The sequence below is a fragment of the Melanotaenia boesemani genome, chromosome 11 (assembly GCF_017639745.1).
Source record: "Melanotaenia boesemani isolate fMelBoe1 chromosome 11, fMelBoe1.pri, whole genome shotgun sequence".
In the NCBI taxonomy this organism is placed as follows: domain Eukaryota; kingdom Metazoa; phylum Chordata; class Actinopteri; order Atheriniformes; family Melanotaeniidae; genus Melanotaenia; species Melanotaenia boesemani.
Genome location: NC_055692.1, coordinates 25,793,682 through 25,818,609, shown reverse-complemented (window position 1 = coordinate 25,818,609; position 24,928 = coordinate 25,793,682). Strand labels below are relative to the sequence as shown.

Genomic DNA, 24,928 nt, shown 5'->3' with positions numbered 1-24,928 from the left:
ATTGGATTTGAGGGAAGGGAAAAAAAATATGCCTCTTTTCATCAGTGTCCTCCATCGCAAATCTCAGAAGTACACTACAGTGAGCTCAAAGCTGAGCTTTAAGATAGCCTTGATAAAAATATCACCAAGCCGGGGATTTCTACTTTTCTTTTCATGTTCTCTGTTCTGTAAATAAATGAGTTAACACCAGTGGAGTAGAAATGTGACATTATAGTTATCTATCTGGTGCAAACTCTTCCAAGACAAGACACGGACTAATTTAAATCTAATGTCCATAGGCTCCTGTTACGATTACAACTGATGATCTGTCAAAGAATTTACAAGAAGAGGTTCTCAATGAACCTCCTCCTGCACTTGAGTTTTAATCTTCCAGTGCAATGGAATAATGTGGCTCAGAGTCAAGATGACATGAAGATACTCAATAGAAGGCCTCTTACTAGAGTGGTCATTGGCAAGGTCTGCCAGAGGCAAAGGAAGTCAAGTTGAGGTGAGGGACCACATAAGTAGATCTTTTCAAACACTCTTCACTGTGAAAAAATCTCATAGGTTCATATAATCCTGCAGGTTTATGACACACAATACTCAATTAGGATCATACTGTGAATGGTTAGTGAGAGGGCCTTGACATAAGGAAAGGATCACTGCTATAGTATTCAAGCCACTGAGTCACGGGCTCATCAGAGCGGCGCTGTCAAGTGAGATGTAAGAAAGAAGTGGCACCAAGGTGTTCACACACAAAGGACATGAGGATGCGTAGTGCAGCAAAGGCTGTTGACATTAATGCAATTAAATGAAGATTCATGGAGTCCAGAAAAAAGGCCAAGAATAGTATGTAGACTGACGTTTTTTGCAACTGATTGGTTTCAATTATGAATGAAATGGTTTTGTTGTTGTTGTTAATGTTTTTTTTGTTTTCTTTTTTTAAATGTCAAACGTGTGATGAGACAGAAATTTGGAAATTTGCCAAAGCCAGGTGTAATTGAAAGAAAACAGTCACATTAGTGGAGAAGATTTAATTATCAAATAGCTTTTTAGGTTAAACCATTTTCCCACAAGACATAGGGGATTCATTAGCCAGACAACCAGCTGCCCTCAGATCTCCACTGTACATGCAAGGCATTAAAAAAAATGCTCTTCTCTTGCTTGTAGCACTAACTGACTGGTGCAATGTCCCCAGCACAAGGAACTAAAAATTGCAAGCACTCTCATAATGAGAGAAATTCCTGTTAAAACTATGTATTTGTTTACAGCTGCAATGGTCACTGCTGCTGTAATGTTCCCATTTCAGCTAAGAGAATCTCACCGCTGCAACTCATGGAACTTTCCTAAGGAGATCATTATAAGTTTATGAAGAATTTTGGTGTAATAACTTGACAAAGCAAGAGCTAATAAAGCCTAAATTATTGTGTTGCACCAGTGATTTTCTGTCATATTGACATCTTCATGAGATAAATGTTATTTAAAGCCAGAGCAAAACAACTTAATGTATGTAAATCAGATGTCATGCAGTAGAGTCTTATGAAAAATATGAAGACATAACCGTCTCACATATGTGAATCACAGGGTGCACGTCCTGCATTCCTGTGTCTTAGGTGAGAACCCCAGCTCCCCCCCAAAAAATGCACACACTTTGAGACATTTATAAACAATAGGTGACTGTTCTGCAACTTTGCTGTAAGTGTGAGGGAAAAGCAACATCGTTCCAATGAAACTCACTACTAGAAGACGAACAGGCAGATGGACTGAAAAGATGCTTACCTCCCAAAAGTAACGCCACCAACTGAAGCACCAGTAAATGCAACATGTTTCTTTGAGTCATCAGAAAAACAAGAATTCCACAAAAAGAAAAATTGGAGAAAAAATGTGGAAGTCGAATTGTCTTAGTTAAAGAAAGAAAATTCCACATTCAACATCGTTAACAAAAATGACAATGCATCTTTCCTTGGTGAGGAAATATCTCAGCCAGGAATTTTTAAATCGTAGTTCGTTTTCACGAGTTTCTTATTGACTTGGCGTTGTCAAGAAATCTAAAGAATAGAAGAATAGGAACTTGCCTACAGCTCTGCATCATGCTTTCCAGCATTGTTAAAGAGTGGCCGCTAACACGTCTCTTTGAATCTCACAAACCACAGTGAAACGCCAGCTGTGATGCTCCTTCGTGATTCTCAACGAGAACCTAATCACTTTAATCCTCCAAAAACGAAGAGAAAAAAATAATAACAAATGCGAAAAGGAAAATATATTCAATCCTTTCTTCTTAGTTGGTTAGTTTGTCTGTTTTTCGGATCACCAGATTCCTGAAGTTGGTTGTGGTGAAGTGCGTAAAGTCCGACACTTCGAGACAAATGGAACCACTTTCCGTCCGGTATTACACATGCTGAAATGTGATCAGTTGGAAAAGTTCAAAGTCACACCACAGGGCAGCATCCATCCACACCATTGCAGCTTTGACGTTTCGTTAAGTCCTGTGCGCAACTCCAGCAGCCGTCACAGCAGGGCGCGCGAGAACGGGTGTTTGTCAAACACTTCTTTGTTAGACTTTGGCACCAGGTGGTTGATATATTCAGCAAAACTCCCGGTTCAAACGTTTATCTTTCGATGTTTTTGCAGACACACTTCAGGCTGCAGAGTCAGAAGCTTACGCATTGTCAGTACGTCCAATGCGCGTCGAGAGAGGGAAGAAAGCGGCGACAATAGACTGCCAGTGGCGCACACCGGGAGGTGTCTTCCGCTTTATCGTCACATCCCACGATGATGTTGAGAATATCACTGCTTTTAAATCTAATTCTATTTGCCACTTAAATTCACCTTAAAGCCAAAGGCTTTTTAACTCACAGAGGTGTTCATCCTCAGATAGGACTGTCAGAGCGTGTTTTTCTTTCTTTTTTTCTTCGTCTTCTTTCTCCCAAAGCCACGCTTTTAGTAAAAACTGTTCCCCAAGAAACAACGAAAATCCATGCCCTCTGCTTCCACAAAAGAGACTTTAAAAGTTGTTATCGGACGTTTCCAGTTGGCTACATGACTGCACCACTTGGCAGGCACTAGCGACCCCGTGTGGCACGAGAGCTGAAGTGAAGAACATTGTCGTTCAGGTACGCTACAGAGGTGGTGGATTCAAGGCATCTAACGCAATGGACAATAAACGGAATTTTTAAATAGTGGGGAGGAAAAAAAAAATTACCAGGTTGCCTTGAAAGAGATCCTTCAGTCTATGCACTGCAGGTTCAACCTGCATTAAATTTTCAAGCACTTTCTAATAAGCCATCTTAATTCAGTCATTCATTTTTACATTTATTCATATTCAGGGACACGAGGTTCATAAGGTCTGCAAAGACTAAAAGCATTTTTTTTTAGGTTAGGTTTTCAGGTTTTTTTAGGAAGTGTTTTATTACTGTAATCTGGTGATTGATTAAACCAAGAGCTTCACAGCTGATTTTCTTTATGTGGGGAAACCAGATGGTGTAGTGAAGAAAAGATAAAGAAAAACCCAGAAACACTAAATAGAAAAATCAGATGAGTCACCCGCAGTCTAATCCTTCTTTTCCAAAGGATGTGCTTTCATTGCAGTGCCTGTTTGCCAGCGCTGTTCTCACTGTAAGGTAAGACCATTAGTTTAGTTTGCAGTTTCACTGAGGGAAATACATGCTGCTATTTTAGATAGATTTAATGCAATGTTTGTATTTTTATTTACCAGTTTGCCTATTTTTTCTTTGCTTTCTTTTTAAATTAAGATGGTGCATATTGATTAACCAAATCCTAATCATATTCTACCAAACAAAAGTGCATAGCTGATTCATTTAAAAACAATCTACATCAAGGCAGTTTTTATATCATTTAAATATATGCACATTTAGTTTTCTACCTCTCGCCTTGACATAAAATGAATGTCACATTTTTTATGGTAGTTGATCACACATTTCATTAAGTCTAGCACTGGTAAAAGTGAATTTGAACTCTTTTTGACTAATAATTCTTGCAGCTCTTGTGTTTGTCCTCATTGTAAGCCACTGTTGGGTTCACTTCAATTTCCATTTTCATCTTCATGGAGCCAAGCTTTTACATCCTCTTAAATTTATGCAACTTGATCCTAAAAAAAATGCTCTCCTCTTATACAGCTGCAAAACGCATTAGTGGTGCGTGGGACCTGAGTGCTGATAGAGGGCTGTCACTAAACTAGCTGTGATGTTGGACTGGAACATCACACAAAGGCTGGTAGACGTCCAAAAGTCACTCCTTCTCAAGCCTAGCACTCAGTCAAATCCCATGAAGCCCACGCTACACAGTGGTCCATTCAGCTGCTGGAAAGCAGAGCCAACCAGCACCAGACAGAACTCGAGTGGATTTAGTTACATGGTCTGGAGCTGCAAGTCATTAAAAAGCTGACCTCCTTCTCAGTATTGCACATGGTAAGTCCATTTCCCAGGCTAAATTACCAAAACATTTATTTCAGCAATAGCTCACACATGTCCATCTTCTTCCTTTAGATGATATGATATATTTGGAAACATGAGACTTTTAAAAACAGGTAAGCCAATTGAAGGCACTAATAATAAGAAGCAAAAAGTGATTGTGTCTTGATAGATGGGGCGTTTAGATCTGCAGACGTCTTGGAGGACAGGTATGATTTCTTTGATGTCTGGAAAAAGGTCCCAAGTCTTTGATGTCTTGAAAAGAAATCTGGAGGCTTTCATGCCTGGAAAATAGACCATAGAGTGAAATGCCAGACATGTTCAGACTTAGCAAACTGTACGCTTTCAGATGCCTTTCCATGTGTTCCACTTTGGAACACAGTGGAACATATGGAACACAGTTTTACTCCTTGAGTTCAATGCCAAGAAAACAATAAACTGTTGCTGATATATTATACACAGGTTAGAATAAATATTTTAGACATTTTAGATGTTTATACTCTTGTATACATCATACAATACCATCAGAGGAGTTTGGGTGATCTGTGATTCTAGCATGACAGTCTCAAAACATAGTTATGAAAAATATCTTTTCATGTCTTCAGTGACAAGAAGAAGAAAAAAAAACATCCTATGACAGATGGTCTGATCTCCAGAGAGCCCTGATCTCAACATCATGGAACTAGTTGAGGATTATATGTAAAGAAAGCAGAAACTGAGAAAGTCTCAATCCACAAATGAACTGAAGAACATGCCAAAAGAAGGTTTTCTTAAAGCCTGATGGTGGTTTCAACTAATTATTACAATACTAATTAATAACTGTTTGTTTTGTATGCCTATATGATAAATGAATAAAATTAGAAGCACTTTGTAGGATATCTAGAAAAAAAAATACAATAGTAAAAGTGGTCAAGGGACAGTTTTGTTTTTTAATGTATTTTTCTTTCACTTTGGCACCCCGTGATCTTCAGTCACACCCAGGGAGACATTCTATACTGTCCTCTATATGATACATAATGAATCGTCCCCTGTGTCTTATGTTGGGTGGTATCCTTCATCCATGACCTTTTCCAGCCTCAGTAGCTTGTCCTCCATGCTCTTGGTAGACAGGAAGCCCAAATTCATCACCACCTTTCATTCTCCTCCTCTGGTCTATCTGCTCAATGATAGCATTAATAAAAACCACTGCATAGCACCCTGCCGCCCTCTGTGCTTTGCCCACTGCCGGCCTGCACAGATTACCACCAGCTATTCACAGCCCATTAAAAACTGTGTTTACTTATCAGCCTCTCTGGGGCCGTCACTCTGTTTTCAAGACTGACGCCCACAGGGAAGGCAAAGAGTGACCTTCCTACAGCCCACAGTACTGTAAGTCTCTATAGTCCCAAATGGTTTGTCCTGTAATTTTCTGCCTACATTCTACCAGAGGCAATGTGACTCATAACAAAAGAGGCAAAATAACTCTGAAAAAGACCAAACTAAAGAGGGATGATTATTTCAGGCAGATAAACGGCAGTTATTATTTTATAATAAAGGAGTTGTGAAACTTTTCATATTAGGATTTTATTAAGAATCAGGAGCAAAGATTGACAATGTTCTCATGCAGGATAACATGAAGCACAAACACCAGAAAATTACACTTGATGTCTTTTTTTATTTAACCTGTGCAAAAAACAATGGGTTTAACATGTAGGCAAGGAAAGGCAAGGCAAATTTATTTGTATAACACATTTCATGAACAAGACAATTCAAAGTGCTTTACACAAACTTTACAGAAGGGTGCGGACAGCAATATTTAAAAAAACAAAGATTAAAAGAAATAAAATTAATTAAATAAAAACAGAAAGAAAAGGCTAAAATAAATAGGTAAAATGCAAGAAATAAAGTTCCAGTGTGGAGAAAGACAGTATTAAAACATGATCAAGTCTAAAAATTAAAGCTTAAAAGAAACAGATGTAGATTTTGACTTCTAAATAAAAACTATAGAAATGCAGTAGAGAACAGGTGGGTCTTTAACCTGGATTTAAATAAACTGAGTGTTTCAGCTGATCTTAGGCTTTCTGGGAGTTTGTTCCAGACATGTGAAGACATAGAAGCTGAATGCAGCTTCTCCATGTCTGGTTCTGACTCTGGGAACTGATAAGAAACTGGATCCAGATTACCTGAGGGTTCTGGTAGGTTCATACTGGGTTAAGAGGTCACTGATGTATTTTGGTCCTAAACCACTCAGAGCTTTATAGACCAGCAGCAGAACTTTGAAGTCTATTCTCTGAAGAATAGGCAGCCAGAGTAAAGACCTCAGAGCTGGACTGATGTGGTCCACTTTCTTGGTCTTACTGAGGACTTAAGCAGCAGAGTTCTGAATCAGCTGCAGGTGTCTAATTGATTTTTAGGTAAAACCTGTATAAACATTGTTATAATAACAAAGCCGACAAAAGATGAAAGCATGGACTAGTTTTTCCAGGTCTTGCTGAGACATCAGATCTTTTACTCTTAATATATTCTTAAGGTGACAGTAGTCTGATTTTGTGATTCCCTTAATGTGTTTCTCAAAGTTAAGGTCTGAGTCCATCAATACTCCAAATTTCTGGCCTGGTTGGTGGTTTTTAGGTGTATAGACTGAACCTCTGTGGCGACTTTTAATCATTTCTCTTTGGCTCCAAAGACCATCACCTCAGTTTTGTTTTTGTTTAACTGAAGAAAGTTTAGACACATCCAGCCAATAATCTCCTCAATGCTTTTACCAAGAGCCTGTACGGGGCCTCGGTGTCCTGGTGACATTGTAAAATATATCTGTGTGTCATCTGTGTAGCAATGGTAACTAATTTTGTTTTTTTTTTTCATGATCTGTGCCAGTGGGAGCATGTAGATGTTAAACATAAGAGGCCCCAGGATGAAACCTTGGGGAACTCCACATGTAATTCTTGTCTGCTCAGATGTAAAGTTACTTATTGACACAAAGTACCTCCTGATCTCTAAATAAGATTTAAACCAGAGTAGTGCAGCGCCAGAGAGGCCCACCCAGTTCTCCAGTCGTTTAAACAATATATTGTGGTCAGCTGTCTCAAATGCATCACTGAGGTCCAGTAAGACTAATGTAGGATCCTTTCTATTAATTTTACAGAGGAAAAGTCCAATTAGAAGTTGCCTACTGCACTGTATATTGTCATATAATGCATGCAGCAGATATATGTGAGGAAGATGTTGCCACATGAGCTTTGAAGCTGATATGTGCTGCGGTTTACATGAAGTAAATCTCTGCTGTGTTGACTGTAATTACAGCTCCCAGCTATTCTGCAATTTATGTATGAATGTACGTTTTATTATTTTGCCATTGTGAATTTCTTAAAAGAAAAATGTTGCATTTCTTTGGCATTATAGGGACCACAGTATGAGAGCTGCACTTCAATACATTCCATATTTGCCTCAAAGAGTGTTGGCCAGAGAAAAAATTTCCTACAGTCGCACTTGGGTTAACTGCAAATGTGCCATTATATTTGAGTGACAGCTGAGCAATCACGATAGCTTAAATGGGACAAGGTGAACTCTCCTCATTCTTCTTTACACACAGTTATTTCTTATCAGCTAGAATGTGTCATGGTCTACTTTCGGTGTGCTTAACTTCCTCTGACCTTTAAAAGGGCTGATTATTTCCATCCACAATCTTCACTTTGCAATGCGCTGCCAGCACAAAAGGATATTCCAGACCTGCTGGCCTGATAATTTCAACTCATGATACGTCACAGAGGGAACCAAAAACCATAATGCTCTGCTGCTCTATTATCATTGGACTGGCTCCAGCTTGACCTTCACCGCAGGTATTCTTTCACCTTTCACCTTAGAATGTGCAGCTTTTTCAGGAGCAGGGGAGCTCTGTGTTTGCTTAGAAGTACTTAGTATTCACACTAATTAACTTTCCCTTTATGCATTACCCTCCCGGGACAAATTACGCTGCTTTGCATAGCCTAGAGTACTTTAGCTGTGTAAATCTTCTCGATTTGGGGAGACTCCCGCGCCTCCAGCTCCCAGGGATAAAAAGAGAGGGAATCCAACGGGAACCAACAGGTATAAATGTTTAATAGATTCTTATTTTACTTGTGGTAATCTTCCAATCAGAGGTTCAAGGGGGTCACATCTATCACCTAGGGAACAAATAAAAGTCTTATTGTGTCCTGCTTCCTTTCACCCCGAGAGGAAATGTGAACCAGATAAATGATGGCCTTGTTTCAGGAGAGGCTCAATCTGTTGCCAACAGTATGTGGACAACAAAGTAATTTCGATACTGTTCTTTGTATTGATAGATGAGGCCAAAATTTAATATAGAGCCAATTTACTGGTATGGGGTAAAGGAATGGAACTGCAGTTATCTTCCCTCTTTTTTCCCTCTTTGCCTCCATCTCTTCAATCCAGCTGAAAATTAGACGTCAGGAAGAGGACAACCAAAACAAAGGCTGATATTTTTGACAAAGGTCTATTCTTAACTACCATCATTACTCCTTAATACACATCATGCTTGTGGGAAGATCACGTGTAATATTGAGAAAGGTAACACTGTATGATGGTGAAAGGTGTTTTTTTGGGGTTTTTTTGTTTTGTTTTTTTATGTTTTTTTTTTATTCAGTCGGATTTTCAGCTCAACATAACACAATATAATAAACAAATAAATACACTGAACCAAACCAGTTCAGTAGTTTGAATAACAGTGGCTTTGGCTATTTTTGCAAGCAGATTCAATACACTTTGTGAACACTCTCAAGAAGCTGCTTTAATTCCAAGCCTAAGACCTTGGAGAAAACCCCTCCAGTAGAAATACACATTTCTTTTTCATGGTCTAACACTGGATGTGCCAGGCCACCTGCTGTTTCTGTCATCTAACAAGAAGCTGTATGCTCCTGTGTACTCCTGTGGCCACACAGTGATAGTGGTAGAAAAAGATTGTCTGCTCCATCAGGAAACCCTGAAAGGTATATACACAAAGACTCGAGAGCTTGTCACCTGCAGTATTGTCATAAGGGGGGTTAAGTAGATTATTCATGAATCAAGCTGCTCTCACAAATTGTTCATATTATTTCTTCCACAAATAATGCACGGATATTCATACATACCTACGAATCCTGAGCCCATCAGGGCAATGATAAGACAGTGGTGACGTCTCTAGGACTATTCAGGTTCCAAAATAGCTATACAAAAAAAGCAGAATACACAGAAAATAATATTCAATGATCTTCACTGATTTAACCATGGTACACTATGAAAGTTTTGCTCTCTAATACTGACATTTTTTGCGTAGGTGTGTTTTTTTTAAATCATCAGAACATTTTGAATGACGACTGACCACAGACTCTTGGATGGTTTCATTTGCGTGACTGAAAAGATCATTTTATCCTTCTATTATCAATCCATTGCTAATATTAGCAACAACAAGAAATATATTAGGACACTAAACAACCACTTCAAACCTTCTCACTCGATTGAATGGACATTATCAATGGTTATCAGTCCATTCCTATGCGACAGTGGGCCGTCATCATTTATCCATATCACTGATCTGCACCATTGATACAGGATGACTCCCGATCACACCCAATTAAAATGAATCCACCCGGCAGACCTTAAATCCTCAGCATCACAATGCATTTTCAGGAAAAATTAGGACATTTAACCCTTTAGGAATATATGCCAGAGTTTTTGTGTACTAGCCAATGTTCATATGGGTCCAACTAAACATGATGTGTTTGTGAAATAACTTGTAAGTTTGTGTGGTGTTTGTCAGGTCAAAGATGAAGATGCCAGCATAAAGGATTGGATCTTGACATATGAAGAGAAAAGCAGTGATGAGGAGGAGGGGAAAAAAGAAAGACAAGGGAACACAGTTCTGAACTAGATGAAACGTGTGATCCAGCAAGGAAAATGAAAACAACTTGCAGCTGAGCTTTATGACTTTCTTTGTCAGTAAAACATTATAAAGGCTGCATTTAAAAACGCAATTGACCAGACCAGACCAGACAAAATCTTTAACCTTTCATCTCCGCACTATCATCTTCTCAGGTCCATGAACGCTGCATCCAGTTAAACTTACCTGAGGGATGTTGCAATGAGAAGATCCGATCTGCAGCTGATCTGATCTGCAGCTGATCCTCACGAGCGTAACGGTGAACTCTGACATGTTCTCCAACAACTTCACCCACTGCCCAGTGACCACCGTTCCAGACAAGGCTTTCCCTGTAGAGGTAAACTAGTAGTTTGATGTTTAATCTAATCCCACACACTTTTTCAGTGTGGATGCTGAGGATTAGTTAGATAGGATTTTGTAACAAGGATTTAAGTGTATACGTTCAAGCAAAGCAAACAGTTTAAAGCTGCTGTGGTTGTGGTTCCAAGTATACCATTTAGAAGACATAGTGGGATAGACAGACTACACTCTCGAAAAGGACTCAGGACCCAGTGACTGTAGAGTATTTGGCTTTTTTACCTTCAGAAACTTTTATCTTCTTCTGTTATTATTTTGTGTGTGTGTGTGTGTGTGTGTGTGTGTGTGTGTGTGCAGTCTTATCAACTTTTTTGCATTTGAGTGTGAGCAATGATCTGTACCTTTTTACTTTAGAATTTATGCAGCAGATTCAGTAAATGCTAGCAATGCTATTCCATCTTTCTAACGAATGTCATTTTTTACATTTTTTTTTTTTTTTTTTTATTAATTTATTGGTTTGTTTTTAATTGTTGGACCCTCTGATGAAAAAAATATTCCAGTTATTAAAGAGCTAAAATTTCTCAAACCCTTTCACAGTTTGGATGTGAACACCTTCAAAGATAGACTTAAAGCTCATAATCATTTTTTTTTATAAACAGGTCCTGTTGTTGGAAACTCATGTATGCACATAATGTTACTCCATAGTTAACCCTCATTTGGAGCAACAGATATGCATTTATTTGAGAGCAAAATATTGAGTTTACCAAGAAATTTGTTTTAATAACCTGCATCAGGTTAACCCCTTACGATGCAAACGTACCGGTCCCGGTACATGACTACTAATCAACAACATTGCAGCCATGTGTGCAAGCCCCTCCGTCATGAATGCCCACAATATACACATCAAATGAAAGCTCAAAGTCTCGTCTTTCCGATGATATAAACCATTTTGACACGCAACAACCACAGCGCTAACACTAAAGCCTTTTTTACAGAAAAGCAGAAAGTTTAAATGTTGACTTTCCTTACCTTCAAGGGCTCTCTGTAGGTCAAATATCAATATTTCCCATCAAGATTGTTCTCAAAATTTTAGGCGAGGACAAAAAAAATATTTTTTTCTGTGTGTTCTAAAGTGTATAACTTTTTATCAGTAATACTTACAGTGATTCTGATGTGGGTGAAACTAGAGAGTGTTACCTTTACAAAGAGCCCAAGCCTGTACTTCAATAACAGCAGTAATTCTAATTGGGAGAGGTCATATTACAGGCGTTTTTGCCCAAATGACCCCGCTTCATAAGGGGTTAATGTATACTACCCATAGTTTGCTGCTGCCGTTAACATTTTTCTGACTAAAACCACAGACGGGATGAATGAATGCACAGGTGCACAGATCTCTCATGTTGCTGGATATACATAGAAAATCCACAAAATGCATAACTTTTCATACAATATTCTACAAACAGGTGATGAGAAAATGTTGCATGCATGAATATGTGGTATGAAAGTTGCAGGTGAATTAAGTAAAAAAGACCTCAGAGAGATTATGTACAGACTGCCATCCGTTCAGGAAACAATGCTTTATTGATCGGGTTACTTGGATGTGAAAACAGTAATCATGATGAAAGTGACAAAATTAGAATTAATCAAACTTTGATTAAACTACTGTGCTCTGTTTTCCACTCAGTAGCTCTAATAGTTTCTCTTTGCGCTGCTGGTTTGGCATTCAGCCCATGTCCACATTTACATGATGGTTTATGTTTGCTTTCATGCACACATAAAGCCATTTACTGATGCATGTGCTCTATAATAACAGCTCTGCAATACAGATTCTACACTGCAGTCTGAAAGACAATGCTGCCACCTTAAGACAGTTTTTATACAGCATAGTGCAATTTCAAATACTTGTGATTTATTTATCTTAACTGAATTTTTGAGTGCAGACTTTAGTTTTTAATTGAATAGTTTTGAATTTGAAAACATTGCATACAATTTTTTATTTAAGGTTTTCATAAAGAAAGAATTCTGCCTCTGTGTTAGTCCTTACAATTTTAGTGTCCTAGTTTCCCGTTTAACTAAATGTTATCTTCAAGTCCTTACAATGGATATGCTTCTTTGAAAATGTGTCTTTCATTTACAGATATATGACATAAAATAGCAGCAACATGTGTTTTTTAAAATAAACTTGCATGTTAAATATGACTCATATGTAAACGACATTTTGTAAGAATGCCCTCCTGATTGGTTCTCAAAGCGAGCCATATGGTACCAAACTCTGACACCGCGGGGGTTTGTTTGCTGAGCAGGAAAACCAGATGCTGTCAGTATAACAGAGTAAATATAAATAAATAAATATCTGTAAGTTGCTGTTGTACACTCATCTGGCATTTGGATAAAAGACAGATTTAAGAATGGTTGGTGTTGCTGGTAAAATCATTTTTGGGTAAATACTAATCAATGACTAGATAAAACTCATGTATTGAAAACATGGCTGCAGTTATGTTTTTATTGTCACCATTATTGCATAGGTTTTAACATGGGTTTGGAAGTGTTGTGCCAAAATGTGGCATGAAAAATATCTGTGAATTTGAAGAAAGATTAGACATTTCTTTGAAGCTGCAATCACTTAGCAGGCACCAAGAGCTGTAAGTGCCTTTATTGAGTCCTTAAAGAGTGTAGAAGACAGAAGGATTAGGTTGCCCGGTAATTTTACAACTCTTCTATTGGTTTAAACTGGACTATTTTAAGGAGAAAATAACATTTTGATGATAAGATTCTCACTGTAATCAGTTTTTAACCAGGCAATAAACTGCTGTAATAGCTTATAAGGCTCCGTTAAGGGCTTTGTAGAAGGTGGTAAGAAACTGTCGGACCATAATATGCCAAAAAAAATCATTGTTGTATAAAATCGAACAATTTTAAGAGTCAAACAGTGTTAAAGTTTAAAACAGCAATCATGTTGTAGTTAGTGGGATAACTACTGGATGGATTGTGCTGCATTTTTAATTATATCACAACATTAAAATAGTTTAAATCTTCCTAATTTATGGCAGAGCAGTTAGTCCACAGTCATGAATATCATTTAAAATTAAATTAAATCAGAATCACAATGTAGGCTACGTTGTAATGTAATGTAAACACATGCAATCAAAACAGTAAAACAGCAGCTTGAACATGATTACAACCTTTTCGTTTGTAATTGTATTTAATCCTTTAAAGCACTAACGTTTAATAAAAACATGCCTTCCGTGTTATCATGGACATAATGAGACAGACAGCAGCACACCACGAAAACTGTATAAAGCTGACGGGGCTTTAACAGACTGCACGCGCTCACGCGGCCAGTCAATCATTTTCTGACTATCACTTTCTGACACTACAACCTGGGGCGCCGAAAAGGGGGGGTAAAGGGGAAGGGTTCATGGGGCCCATGAGTGACAGGGGGCCCAGAAGGGCCCTCAATGCAACTGTAATACTGACAAAATTATCTGATACCTAATGATAAACTTACAATCATGCAAACAATTTAGTCACAATGCAACGGTATCACTAAGTTTTTTTGTTTTGGAAACATTTCTGAACACCCACCCCCCTCTATATTTCCCTTAAATGGTTCAGTCCACCTGATCCTTCAGCTGCAAAGTAGCAACAGACAGACAGCGAGTGGATGCGAAGACGGCAACATGCCTCAAAGTTAGGAAGCTTAAAACGAAAAGACAAAAAGCTGGAGAGAGAACAGAGGGGTGGACAGAACGTCACCCACTTCTTCCAGAGGCGAGGTGGTCGGTCAGCTCGTCTGATGCAAAGTTGTGGAACATCAGCTTGTTGTCTCTTCTAAACTTTGTCCATATAAGCTAACTCACTTTGCTTCATATTAGCTTATATTTCTGAATAAAACTCTGGATTTTATTCATTTCACAATTTTAGTCAAATAATTAATGCAGACAAACAATTAGCAAGCAGCTCTGCTAGACAAAATAAAAAAATAAAATCACGCATGTTCCGAACAGAAACGAGAGCAGCCGAAGCAGATGCTGCCAGACATTCCCTCCCCACCCCTCCCCACCTGAACATGTCCCGGTGGCCCTGAGGAAGGGGGTGGGCAGCTGAGTGTTGAATTCATTGATTATTGTTAAGAAAAAAAAACGTATAAAAAAAAAAATAGTTCAGAATTAATAATAATATATTTTTTTAGACCGATTTGAATGGTTTAGAAAATGCTCAGCTATCACTGTAATATTAGGTCAGGTCAGTAGTTTGGACTCATCCTCCTGCTTTGCAGTAGGAACAGAGCACATTTCTAGTGCAGCAGACTGGGTGACTGTTTCAATCCAATCAGAGAAATATTTACATTTTCTAGATATCAGAAGATTAACCAGCAACAACCATATAGATCATATATGTTCCCACTAATCTAAAGCTTCACCGGTGAGTCTACAGATGTGGAGATAAATTAGACTTCATGTTGCTACATGAGGGAGACGATGATGTGGAGGATTGGTAGTAAAATCAATTTCCCTTCACATTGTTGGTGAAATCACTGAAAGCACCTTTAAAACAAAATAGTGGGAGGCCACCAGAAATAAGGATTGTGATGCTGTTACAAATGACATTACATGATTGGAGATACTATATAATTTTGTATGCCATCAGGCACGGCGCCAGGATTTTTTTTCTCCTGGTGCTAATGAGGGACTTGACCAATACGTGGGGGTGCTAAGAAAATAACAGATTTCCATGACTTAGGTAACTTTATACATAGGTTATCGATTTTTTCAATAAAAGTGGCTAAGATACACAGCAATTTAACTGAATTAGCCAAAGAACATTCAGCAAAATAACCAGGCCTACAACGAGCCACAAAGCAACGGCAAAAATGTTTTCACGTGGAAAGGTGCAAGATTCAGCACCAGACAGCGACCATGTGATAAACAAGCAACACATACAGAATGCAACAAACGCATTTATTCTACATGCATAATTAATGAAATCAACTATGCATTGCTTTTATTGCCTCGGATCACAACATAACTTAAGAAATTAAACTGATTGCGAGATAAATTTAACATACTACACAGTGCAGGCGCAACGAGAAGTGCAAACAATTTGTATCTAATGATTCGGACCACCTCAGCCTAGCGTGAGTTTCAACAAAAAGTTTCCGCCCGCCCTCTGTCCCCTCTTAATCAGTGCACAGAAGAAACATGCAAGTGGAGAATCTCCGCAAACTGTTTTTAAACTAATACATTCCTTTATTATAATATTATATATAAATTCATAATTATATTTTTTATAATCTAATTTCTTGGGGGGGCTTAATGGGGCTACACAGATTTATCACGGGGCTGTAGCACCCCCTAGCCCCGGTGTGGCGCCGTGGATGTATGCCATGTACACTACAGAGCCAGGTCCAGCATCATCTTCAAGTTTGTCAGAGAGAAGAGTGGAAATGGACGAAGACATCGAAGAGGGTACAGATTCAGATGATGAGGATACATCATGAGAGAGTGTAGGAAGACTCGGAGAGACAACAGAGCGTGAGAACATTGAAAATAAAGCTGAAGATGTTGAAAGTGATTCAGATGAGGGAGATGGACTAAATAAGACCACAAAGAGACTTAAAAACATGACAGAGTTTGAGGACATGGAAAATCAAGCTGATGTTGAGGTACCAGTAGCCTAACTGTCATGTTTTTCTTTTAACAAATATAGGTATGATGGTCAAAATATCATTAAAATAGCTCATTTTATGTATTACAATATCAAAATTTTCAGGGGGGGGGGGGGGGGACTTCAGTTTCTTTTCATGGGGCCCAAAATCACTAGCAGCGCCCCTGACTACAACGGCTTATTATCATTCAAAAACCCGCGTGTTTGGTTATTTGGTGATGATACTGTGAGTGAATGGTTGTTTATCTCGTTTTTTCTGTGTTGTGTTGATCATTTGATGTACTGGCGTCTTGTCCAAGGTGAACCCTGTCCCTGGTCTGATAACAGCTGGGTTAGGCTTCAGACCACTAGCCCACCCCACCCAGCTCTGTTTAATCCTTCATATTATAGAGAGTATGTGTGGATTTAATCTAGTAAAGCTAGTTAATTGCTCACATTAAAAACTCGTCAAAAACTTTTTTTTTTTTTTTTTTTTTAACTTATTCTCATTTCCCTTCTCTCCCCTTCTTCAATCCCCGAATACTGCTAAAGGGAACCTTTGTTGGAATTATGGTTGACATGGGAATTAAATCAGTGTCGGACTGATGTGGGCGTAAGGGAAGCAATAGAAATTTCCTGTTTGGAAAATACGAGTCGTGAGTTGCTGGTCACATATTGTGTGAGTTTCTTTTACTCTTTAAGTAAGTTAGTTTATTTTTATCTGTAACATTAGCACGTATAAGGGTAAACTGTGCAGCTCAGCGATGTTAGCATTAAATACAGCAGCGGGTGTGCTTGAAATAACCCACCCCCCTTCTTTAAAGGCAACTTTTAGATCTCTTCAACCAGTCAAAAAAAAAAAAAAAATAGTGCTGCAAATAAAGTAGAACTTTTTCTGTTGGCAGAAAGGATATAAGTATGGTATTGCAGATGGCATCACTTCTTGTAAAGTATCGGGGTTACAAAGTTATCGCTATTTGCTGCTCAGTTTTGAAAAACGTATTTGTCAGCTGCATTCAGAAGATAACATATGTCACCCGTGATATGACATTTTCTGTGGTACTAGCCGATCTTTAGCCCATTTGTTATTTTTCTGTAGTTTTTGACAAAGGAGTATCGTTAAGAACGGAGGAGCCATGCCTTTCCTTCATGGATTTCGAAGGATCATTTACGAATATCAGCCGCTGGTAAATGTTGTCATGCGTGTTGTTGGACTGGAAGAAGAAGGAGGCTGCCAAGAGAACAGGTACAGTCTTCACTGTTTGGATATTCACGTGCAGAATTCATTTGGACTCAATATGTCTTTGTCATATTACAGTAATAATAATGAAATTGGCTAAAGTAACAATTAACTGTGACAGCTGACCAAGACAAAGTCGTATCACACTTGGGAAAAAAAAGACAAAAGCTAACTGCAGTTGTATAACTTTACATTTATATTAATGCTGCTTTACAGCCTCAGTTTATAGTTCTCATTGTGTGTTGTCACAACAGCTACTGGGCCCAAATGGAATTAAATCACTAGTGGCATTTCATACGAATCTATTGAAACATTTCTGATGTGTCTTGTCAGAAGTCCTGAGGATGAGACTAGTCGGTGTGGCGCTTTAGTGGAGCTGCTGGAGCGAGAGTCCCAGTCAGAAGTGTTTCTGGAAGGTATCAGCTATGCCCTGTTTAAAGTGGCAGAGCGGGGACTAGTGTATGCAGCTAAAATACTTCTGCGCTATGGAGCTTATATAAATTTTGAAGGTGAGTAATTGTTTGGAATTATGCACTTTAGTTCATTTGACAGTGCAACATTTTTGTAACAAAAGAGATTGATTGGATTTTGTCCTATTCAAAAATTAATTGCAGTACAGAAAATTTGATCTATTTTTTGGTACATTTAACTGGCAACAGGTTCTGTAACAGTTGTCCATATGAGATTTATATACCTTGATAATTGTTCATAAATGTATAATGATCTGTGTTGCAGACCTTATTTAATGTTTTAGTCAAATGCTTGTATTTATTTAGTTATTGATTCTGTTTCAAGTTATTGTGTTGGAGCAGCTTTAATTGCTAACTTTAAACCATCACTTTTTTTGTGCTTGAAACTCAAAAGCTAAGTTGAAACCGAGCTGTGGCCAGATCGCATCTTAAAATGTAGTTCTAAAGCATAATTTCTGTATGTCCATGCTTTTGGGGCTACACCGCTTAGTGTATTTACAACACATAAGTAACATTGCAGCACAAAGGTTTCAAAGGGTATACAAATTTATAAATCTTTTACAAATACTTTGAGAGTTATACCAAATTATTTCAAGGAAAAGTTTGTTTGTTTGTGCAGTGTGTGGAAGGTAGTAAGTTTTTAAGCATTCCATCTTTTTATGTGTGGTGGATGGTCTTGACTATATTAATGTGTTTATCCTCCAGATTTGTAATAAACATTCAATGACAGATTGCACTTTGAAACATGAGAGAATATTTTTCCAGTTAACCCAAGTAGCTGCATATGCACAATCAGCAAGTTGCCATACACTTCAGAGAATTAGTCACCCTATGGTAAAATATAGTGAAGTGCCTTACTGTGCGTGTTGCATCTTAGATGGAACCTGTCAGGACTCAGCTAAACTCTGCTGTGGGGACCTCTGGTGGATTTATACATCTTTCCCTAGGGACATAATTAGTAGATTCTTTCACAGGCTGCTTCAAACATCTTTCACATTTCTTGAATGTCTCTCACCATTAAGTTATTACTGACAAATGCTTCCACATAGCATGCACAAGTGTCCAATTTCACCATTTTTAGAATTCTTTATTTCTTTTCAGGTTTAAAAAGAGACCATGAACTTTCTAATCAACCCCAGTGCTGAAGCAAATGCAGATTTAGTTAACAATTTGTCATTGCCCATATGTAGTACAGAGCTTCTCTTGCTCATGTTATCTAGTTTTTCTTAGCCTTTCTGATTTTGCACGGAGTGAATGTATTTTTATTCATTCTCTTAAGATACAGTATATCTAGGCTACCAGGGATCTTGGATGTCATCGTGATCAGTAGCTTTTTTAGCTTACCCAGATATATTTACACTATCTGATAAAGATTCTTTAAGGTTAATATGGATATTTGTTTCCATTTTTCAAGATCCAGTGTCATACTACAACCCATTACATATAGCTGTGCTGAGGAACAGGCCAAACATGGTGAAACTGCTGGTTGGGCATGAAGCAGACATTGAAAAGAGGGACAGGGTAAGCATGAAAGTTTCTTCATTTTGTGTCCTGATTCAGTCCTAGATTTTTTTTTATTTTATTTTATTAATCATTAAGCATAAAAACAAGACATTGTTTACATGTAGATCCATGAGAGCAGTCCTTTGGACCTTGCTAGTGAGGAGTCAGAGAGACTGCCCTGTCTGCTCACTTTATTGGACCTGGGTGCTGACGTTAATGCGAGAGACAAACATGGTAAGTTTACACTTTCCTTAAGTGAAAAATATCCATTCTTATATTCATTCACTTATTCTTCAAATTGATTGCTTTGCTCTTGTCTGAAAAGGGAAAACGTCTTTGCTCCATGCATTAGCAAGCAGCGATGGACTCACTGTGCACAACACAGAGAACATCCAGCTTCTACTTGAGAGAGGTACTTATGCTAAAATGCTTCTATTTACGTTGCTTCCTCTTTCGTATTTGGGCACATCTAAAGCTCAACATTAAGAACACAATGCAGTACATGCACTTTGGATTTTAATTCTACTGAAATGCAGCAGATGCACTGGTGTCACGTAGGTAGGAAGTAAATACAATTAGGGTCATAAGGATATAAAACCATGATCAACTTCCATTGCTAAACTTTTCAGTCTCGCTGTGGGTTGTATCAACTCTTTCTCAATGCAGAGTGTATGAAGTTGCAGGGACACAGACGAGACACACAATTTCACTGTATTTGTGTTTATTACATTATATTGATTCAGAAGACAATTTGGTCCAAAGTTACCTCAGTGTTGAGTATGGAGTAGTTGTTGTACTAAAGGAGCTGAATGAGTTTGTGACAGACTTTTAGTTCAGATGAGTTTAAATATCTGCTGACAGTGAAAAAACTGAGCTGCAGAGCTCAACTCCATCAGAGAAGAAAAAGGAGTCTATCTGTAAATCCAACCAGTCAGTAAACATTAACATGGTTTCATTAGACGTGTTCCCAATCTGCAGTCTGCTCAGATAACCATAAATTATGTAGTTAGTATTCTGTTAGACTTTCAAACTACTTCATGGTACAAAGAAGTGTGTTGGTGAACAGATGAGGTAATAACTAATAACTAAAACAGCAATAGTTTACACCTACAGGTACTGTCTGACCAATCTGTGCTGTGCAGTGTTTCAACATAACCAAATAGTATCGGCCTTGCATACTCACAGTCATGGCTGAGGTAATACCCCAAAAATTATATAATAGTATCACTTCCATAAAATAGAAAACCAGGTAAAAAAAAAAAAAACAGGTTGATTAGATGCCACATGACACTATGCCATGTATGGAAAAGCAGAATTAAAAATTTCCTTAGCTCTTTTAGAACTGTGTTTCTGAGTGACGCTGTCTTTTCTTCAGGCGCTGACGTTAATGCTGCAACTGTAGACGGAGAAACGGTTGAGTCTTCGTTGGTGTTTCTGGTTAAGGAGGCTCTGGAGGCCAGTGTGGAGGATGCTGCTGAGATCGGTAACTTCTGCTTGAAAACCACACAGTTACTGCTGGCTCATGGTGTGGATCCCAGCTGCTGCCTGAATGAGGATGGCGAGCCCTCCCTGACGCAGACAAGCCTGGAGCACTTTGACTTGCTCTTCCCACTGGCTGTGCTCTTAATCCAGAGTGGAGCCTCTTTGGTTTGCTCGTATCACGGTGATTCCTGTTGGTCGGGTTACAGCCTGCTTTTCCATAGGCTCCAAACAGCCCTGCAGCATTGCTCTGATCAAAGTCATGGCACTGAGCTCTTGGAGCAAGCTGAGGTGTTGCTGGACTTGGCAAGGGTAAACGTCCCCACACTACATCTCCCACCCAGGCTGGAGCTTCCTGATCATGACTCTCACCCTTATGGTCAGAATCTTGTAGACCTGCACGACCGTGTAGTAGAGCGTGAAGCAAGCCCACCACCTCTGCGATGCCTTTGTAGAGCGTTCATAAGGGGCTACCTCCAACCCTGGCCACTGCAAGACAAAGTCAAAGCACTGCCCCTGCCAGACAGACTAAAAGACTTTCTTCTTCCTGAGAACACATACACCCCAAAGCCAGGCTGGGCCTGCTTTAAACCCCAGCAGAGCCAGCAGTAATATTAACCACTGAATAGTTTCTTTGCTATCAATAATCTAAAGTGATAGAATGAGCTTACTTGTAGTATTTTATGTACAATAACCCTCCATTTCTCCATAAATTAAGCTAAACATCTAACATACCAAGGAGGCCTTTGCTCTTTACTTATTGTTTGTGCCAAATCTACAAACAGACGTGTATTTGTTTACTTTAGGATACAAAATTCTCTTTGTACAAAGCAGTCTTTGGTGTGTGACAAAATTGTCTTTGTTAGGCTTTAATTGTGACCCATATAACTGCATAAAGAAAGTTGCAGTACTCAATAAAAGCCACCAGATGGCAATGATGCACTTGATCAAAAGTAGCTCACATGAGATTTAGTTATTCACTATACAGCCTATTAAAAATGATCCAGCTGAGTGGGGTCCATCTATTATTTATATCCTCAATGTGATGTTGGTGTATTGTGGAATCTGTTGATCTTTTTGTGTAAAGTGAAGGTAGAATAATAAAAAATGTGTTTCACCAACACCTTGCTGTAAGCTTGGTATCTCCATGGAGTTTATATAATGTATATCTTTTAAGAGCTGGGTATTATTTTATGTTTGTCAACATGTTGATGCATATAATTGTCCAGACAGTGGCAGTGGAGTGCTAAATAAAGGTGCTACAGTCACAGGCTACCTGTAAAATTGATGCCATGTATTTACCTCGTGGTTGTGCTCATACACCAAACCTCAGCAGAGTTAAAGACGCAGGATATAAATGCTACAGCACAGCAAGCACAGTGTGCCTTTAGAAGCTCTGAGATAATGTGGCTGTAGAGGCTGCTGGAGTAGAAAGTTTCACCAAGCGTTCTTAATGCTTTTGTAGTAATACTGATGAATGTAGGCGTTGCATTTCACTCTGTTCATCTGTTCATGACTGCTTTAGTAACGGGAAAAACTGCACATGGAAGAAGCATACTGTAATGGTATAGAGCACCATGGAATACACATGTGTTTACATTTGTGTGTGTGTGTGTGATGTGCAAACTAAATGGGACATTGTGTTACACAACTAACCCCTTCCTGACATTGCTGAAGCTGGAGTGGCTCCAAGGCTTGCAGGCGCTCCAGCTCCTCTTGGTTATCTAGGTCACAGCCTCTGAGGAGCAGAGCCTCAGCAGCAGCAGCAGCAGCAGCAGCCGAGCTGCATGACACATGCTTCACTCTCCTGTCCGTCTGAATCTGCCTGCATACTCTTGACAAAACCTCAACACTGGCCTTGGTTAAATGAGGAATGGTGGGAGGGAGTTGCAGGAGGCAGAACAGAAGAAAAAAACATTAAAGATACAGAGGCGAGATGTGTGGAATGGGTAGAAAGGAGCGCTTATGGAGGACACACGGAAATAGCAACACTGGATTAGATATATGCCATACACAAGCTGCAGGAACATAATCCCAACCCAGCAAATGTGCACAACACAAAAACAAGCTTCTTTCATAGACTCCAATCCCTGCTTGTAGATGGTGATGGAATAGAGATAGTGGGGGGAGGGCTAAGTCAGTACTCTCCATCCAGTGTTTATTGGAAAACAGTGCGAGTGAAGCTCTGCACTGAAATTAGTTATTGATCTATTCTCTCCCTGAAGCCCATGGGTCTTTCCCACCACACCTGCTCATTCTCTCATTGCCTTTTCTCTCACCACAGCCCATTATATCTTTGAACCTCTGCTTCAGGACTTGGCATGTTTTTGCTTCGTTTTGTAGTTTTTACTTGCTCAGATGGTGCTTTCAAACAGATGAGGTGCAGTATACTAAAATGAGACCTTAAGAGCAATGAGGTTTCTATAAGAAAGTTTGATATTTAAAAACTTATCCAGGCAGACACCTTATGTTTCACACCTTTATTGACTTACTTTATTTAGATTCCTTTCTTTCTACTGATTGGGACCTCATTCCATGCTATTATTTTTTTTCTTTACCAGTTCCTGATTTTTTTGTTTTCAACTCATAATCTTAAAGAAGACAGAAAGAATCTGGAAACAAGGTGTTTGTTATATTATAAGAAAAATATCTCATAAAGTCTCATAACACACTGAACAGTAGATGTTTGACAGATTAATCCACAAGAAATTAGTTTCAAATTAAGCAAAATCTTACTTTATTTCTAACAAATAAAGCCATAAACATATAAAATAATACTTTGTGGTGTATTAAAATTACTTGAGTACAGTTTTCATTTTGTCATTTTTTTCTACTCTTTTTACATCTGTGTGTTTTGGCTGAGTTCCTAGTCTAGCCTTAACCTTTTCATTGACAACTACGTCACCAACTGAAAGGCACTGTGGTCTGTTCTGGGCCTTTTCTTCCTCAGAGCACAGTCAGTGGAGAGTGTGCATCTCCTTGTCTTTCACTAGACATTGTCTAGACACAGGATAATTGCAGACATCACTGAACACTCAGCTGCTCCCTGAAACCCCATGGGACCTGAGGTGGACTTTGGAGGGAAACGACCAGCAGTCAGTGAAGGGGTCACACTGCATGCTCACGCCCCTCCAGATTGTTTGTTTATATGTGTTTGCCCATACATCTATTTCCTCTATGGGTTTGCTGGTGTGAAGGCAAGCTTGGATTTAGATACAAGAGAGAGAAAGAGAGGGAGAAAAAAGAAGGAGAAATAGGCTTAGAAACATGGTGTTCATGGCTGCAGATGTGGTGACTTCATCAGAAAAAAATGCACCCTATCCTTTTGCTGTACTTGTGTTGATGGAGCGCACCAAAATTAATGACTGTTAACACTGAGATGAGTGTGGATATCAACATCTTCTGCACTTATATTGGAGCCCACATGTTTTATCTCTTACAAGCTTATTGTTTGGATCAGACACTTAAAACCTGACGGGGTGTAGAGATGTATGTGGGTTCTGGAGGGGTTTTGGCTGGTTTGTGAGAGATGGTCGTAGGTCGCTGGGTTCAGAGCACAGACTAATCTCAGTGGGGGTGGATTGGATGCAGGATAACTGAATCCTGTTTGGGCAGGCCACCTTCTCATTCTGCTCCAGGTGTTGGTTCCTGCTTTACCCTGACAAATACAGACTGCTGTTCCCCGGTCGTTACAGTTTCATTAAGAGCTCAAAGTTCTATGATTAAACTGAAAAGATTATCACTTCTTTCATCTCAAATCCCTCTCTCACTACATATGAATAATTTCTGTTAGGCTTAAAAGTGCTTGTTTTTTCTATTCTTTTTTTTTTTTTTTTTTAGAGAGAGAGGCTAATATAAAAGTGCTGTAAACCAAAAAGTTACATTCCCTTACACCAATCCTATTTTAGAAGCTCACAAGTCCACCACCCTCTGTGTTTCTACAACTGACGCCATTTCACAGAAATTCCAGACAACTGGCGCCTGAGCTCTG

General features: G+C 38.9%; 2 protein-coding genes across 8 annotated transcripts in view; one reads left to right on the top strand and one right to left on the bottom strand.

Moving 5' to 3' along the window:
• si:dkeyp-14d3.1 (transmembrane protein 132C) overlaps window positions 1-3,081 on the bottom strand; it is a 135,194-nt gene extending 132,113 nt beyond the window's left edge. The window contains exon 1 of the mRNA XM_041999700.1: window positions 1,759-3,081. Coding sequence (XP_041855634.1) covers window positions 1,759-1,906 — 148 coding nt within the window. The 5' untranslated portion in view covers window positions 1,907-3,081. The remainder of the gene's footprint in view (window positions 1-1,758) is intronic.
• Window positions 923-22,058, top strand: asb6 (ankyrin repeat and SOCS box containing 6). Of its 7 annotated transcripts, none has more exons than XM_041999708.1 (7): window positions 923-934; window positions 17,357-17,491; window positions 17,819-17,994; window positions 19,370-19,476; window positions 19,584-19,692; window positions 19,784-19,870; window positions 20,834-22,058. In XM_041999708.1, exons 2-7 carry the CDS (start codon window positions 17,382-17,384, stop codon window positions 21,547-21,549), a joined length of 1,305 nt encoding a protein of 434 aa, XP_041855642.1. In that variant the 5' UTR covers window positions 923-934; window positions 17,357-17,381; the 3' UTR covers window positions 21,550-22,058. The 7 variants fall into 7 exon arrangements, with proteins under 7 accessions (XP_041855642.1, XP_041855641.1, XP_041855643.1 ...); XM_041999707.1 differs by lacking the exon at window positions 923-934 and adding an exon at window positions 10,565-10,639; XM_041999709.1 differs by lacking the exon at window positions 923-934 and adding an exon at window positions 16,772-16,946 and having other exon boundaries at window positions 17,822-17,994.
• The last annotated feature ends 2,870 nt before the right edge of the window (window positions 22,059-24,928 follow it).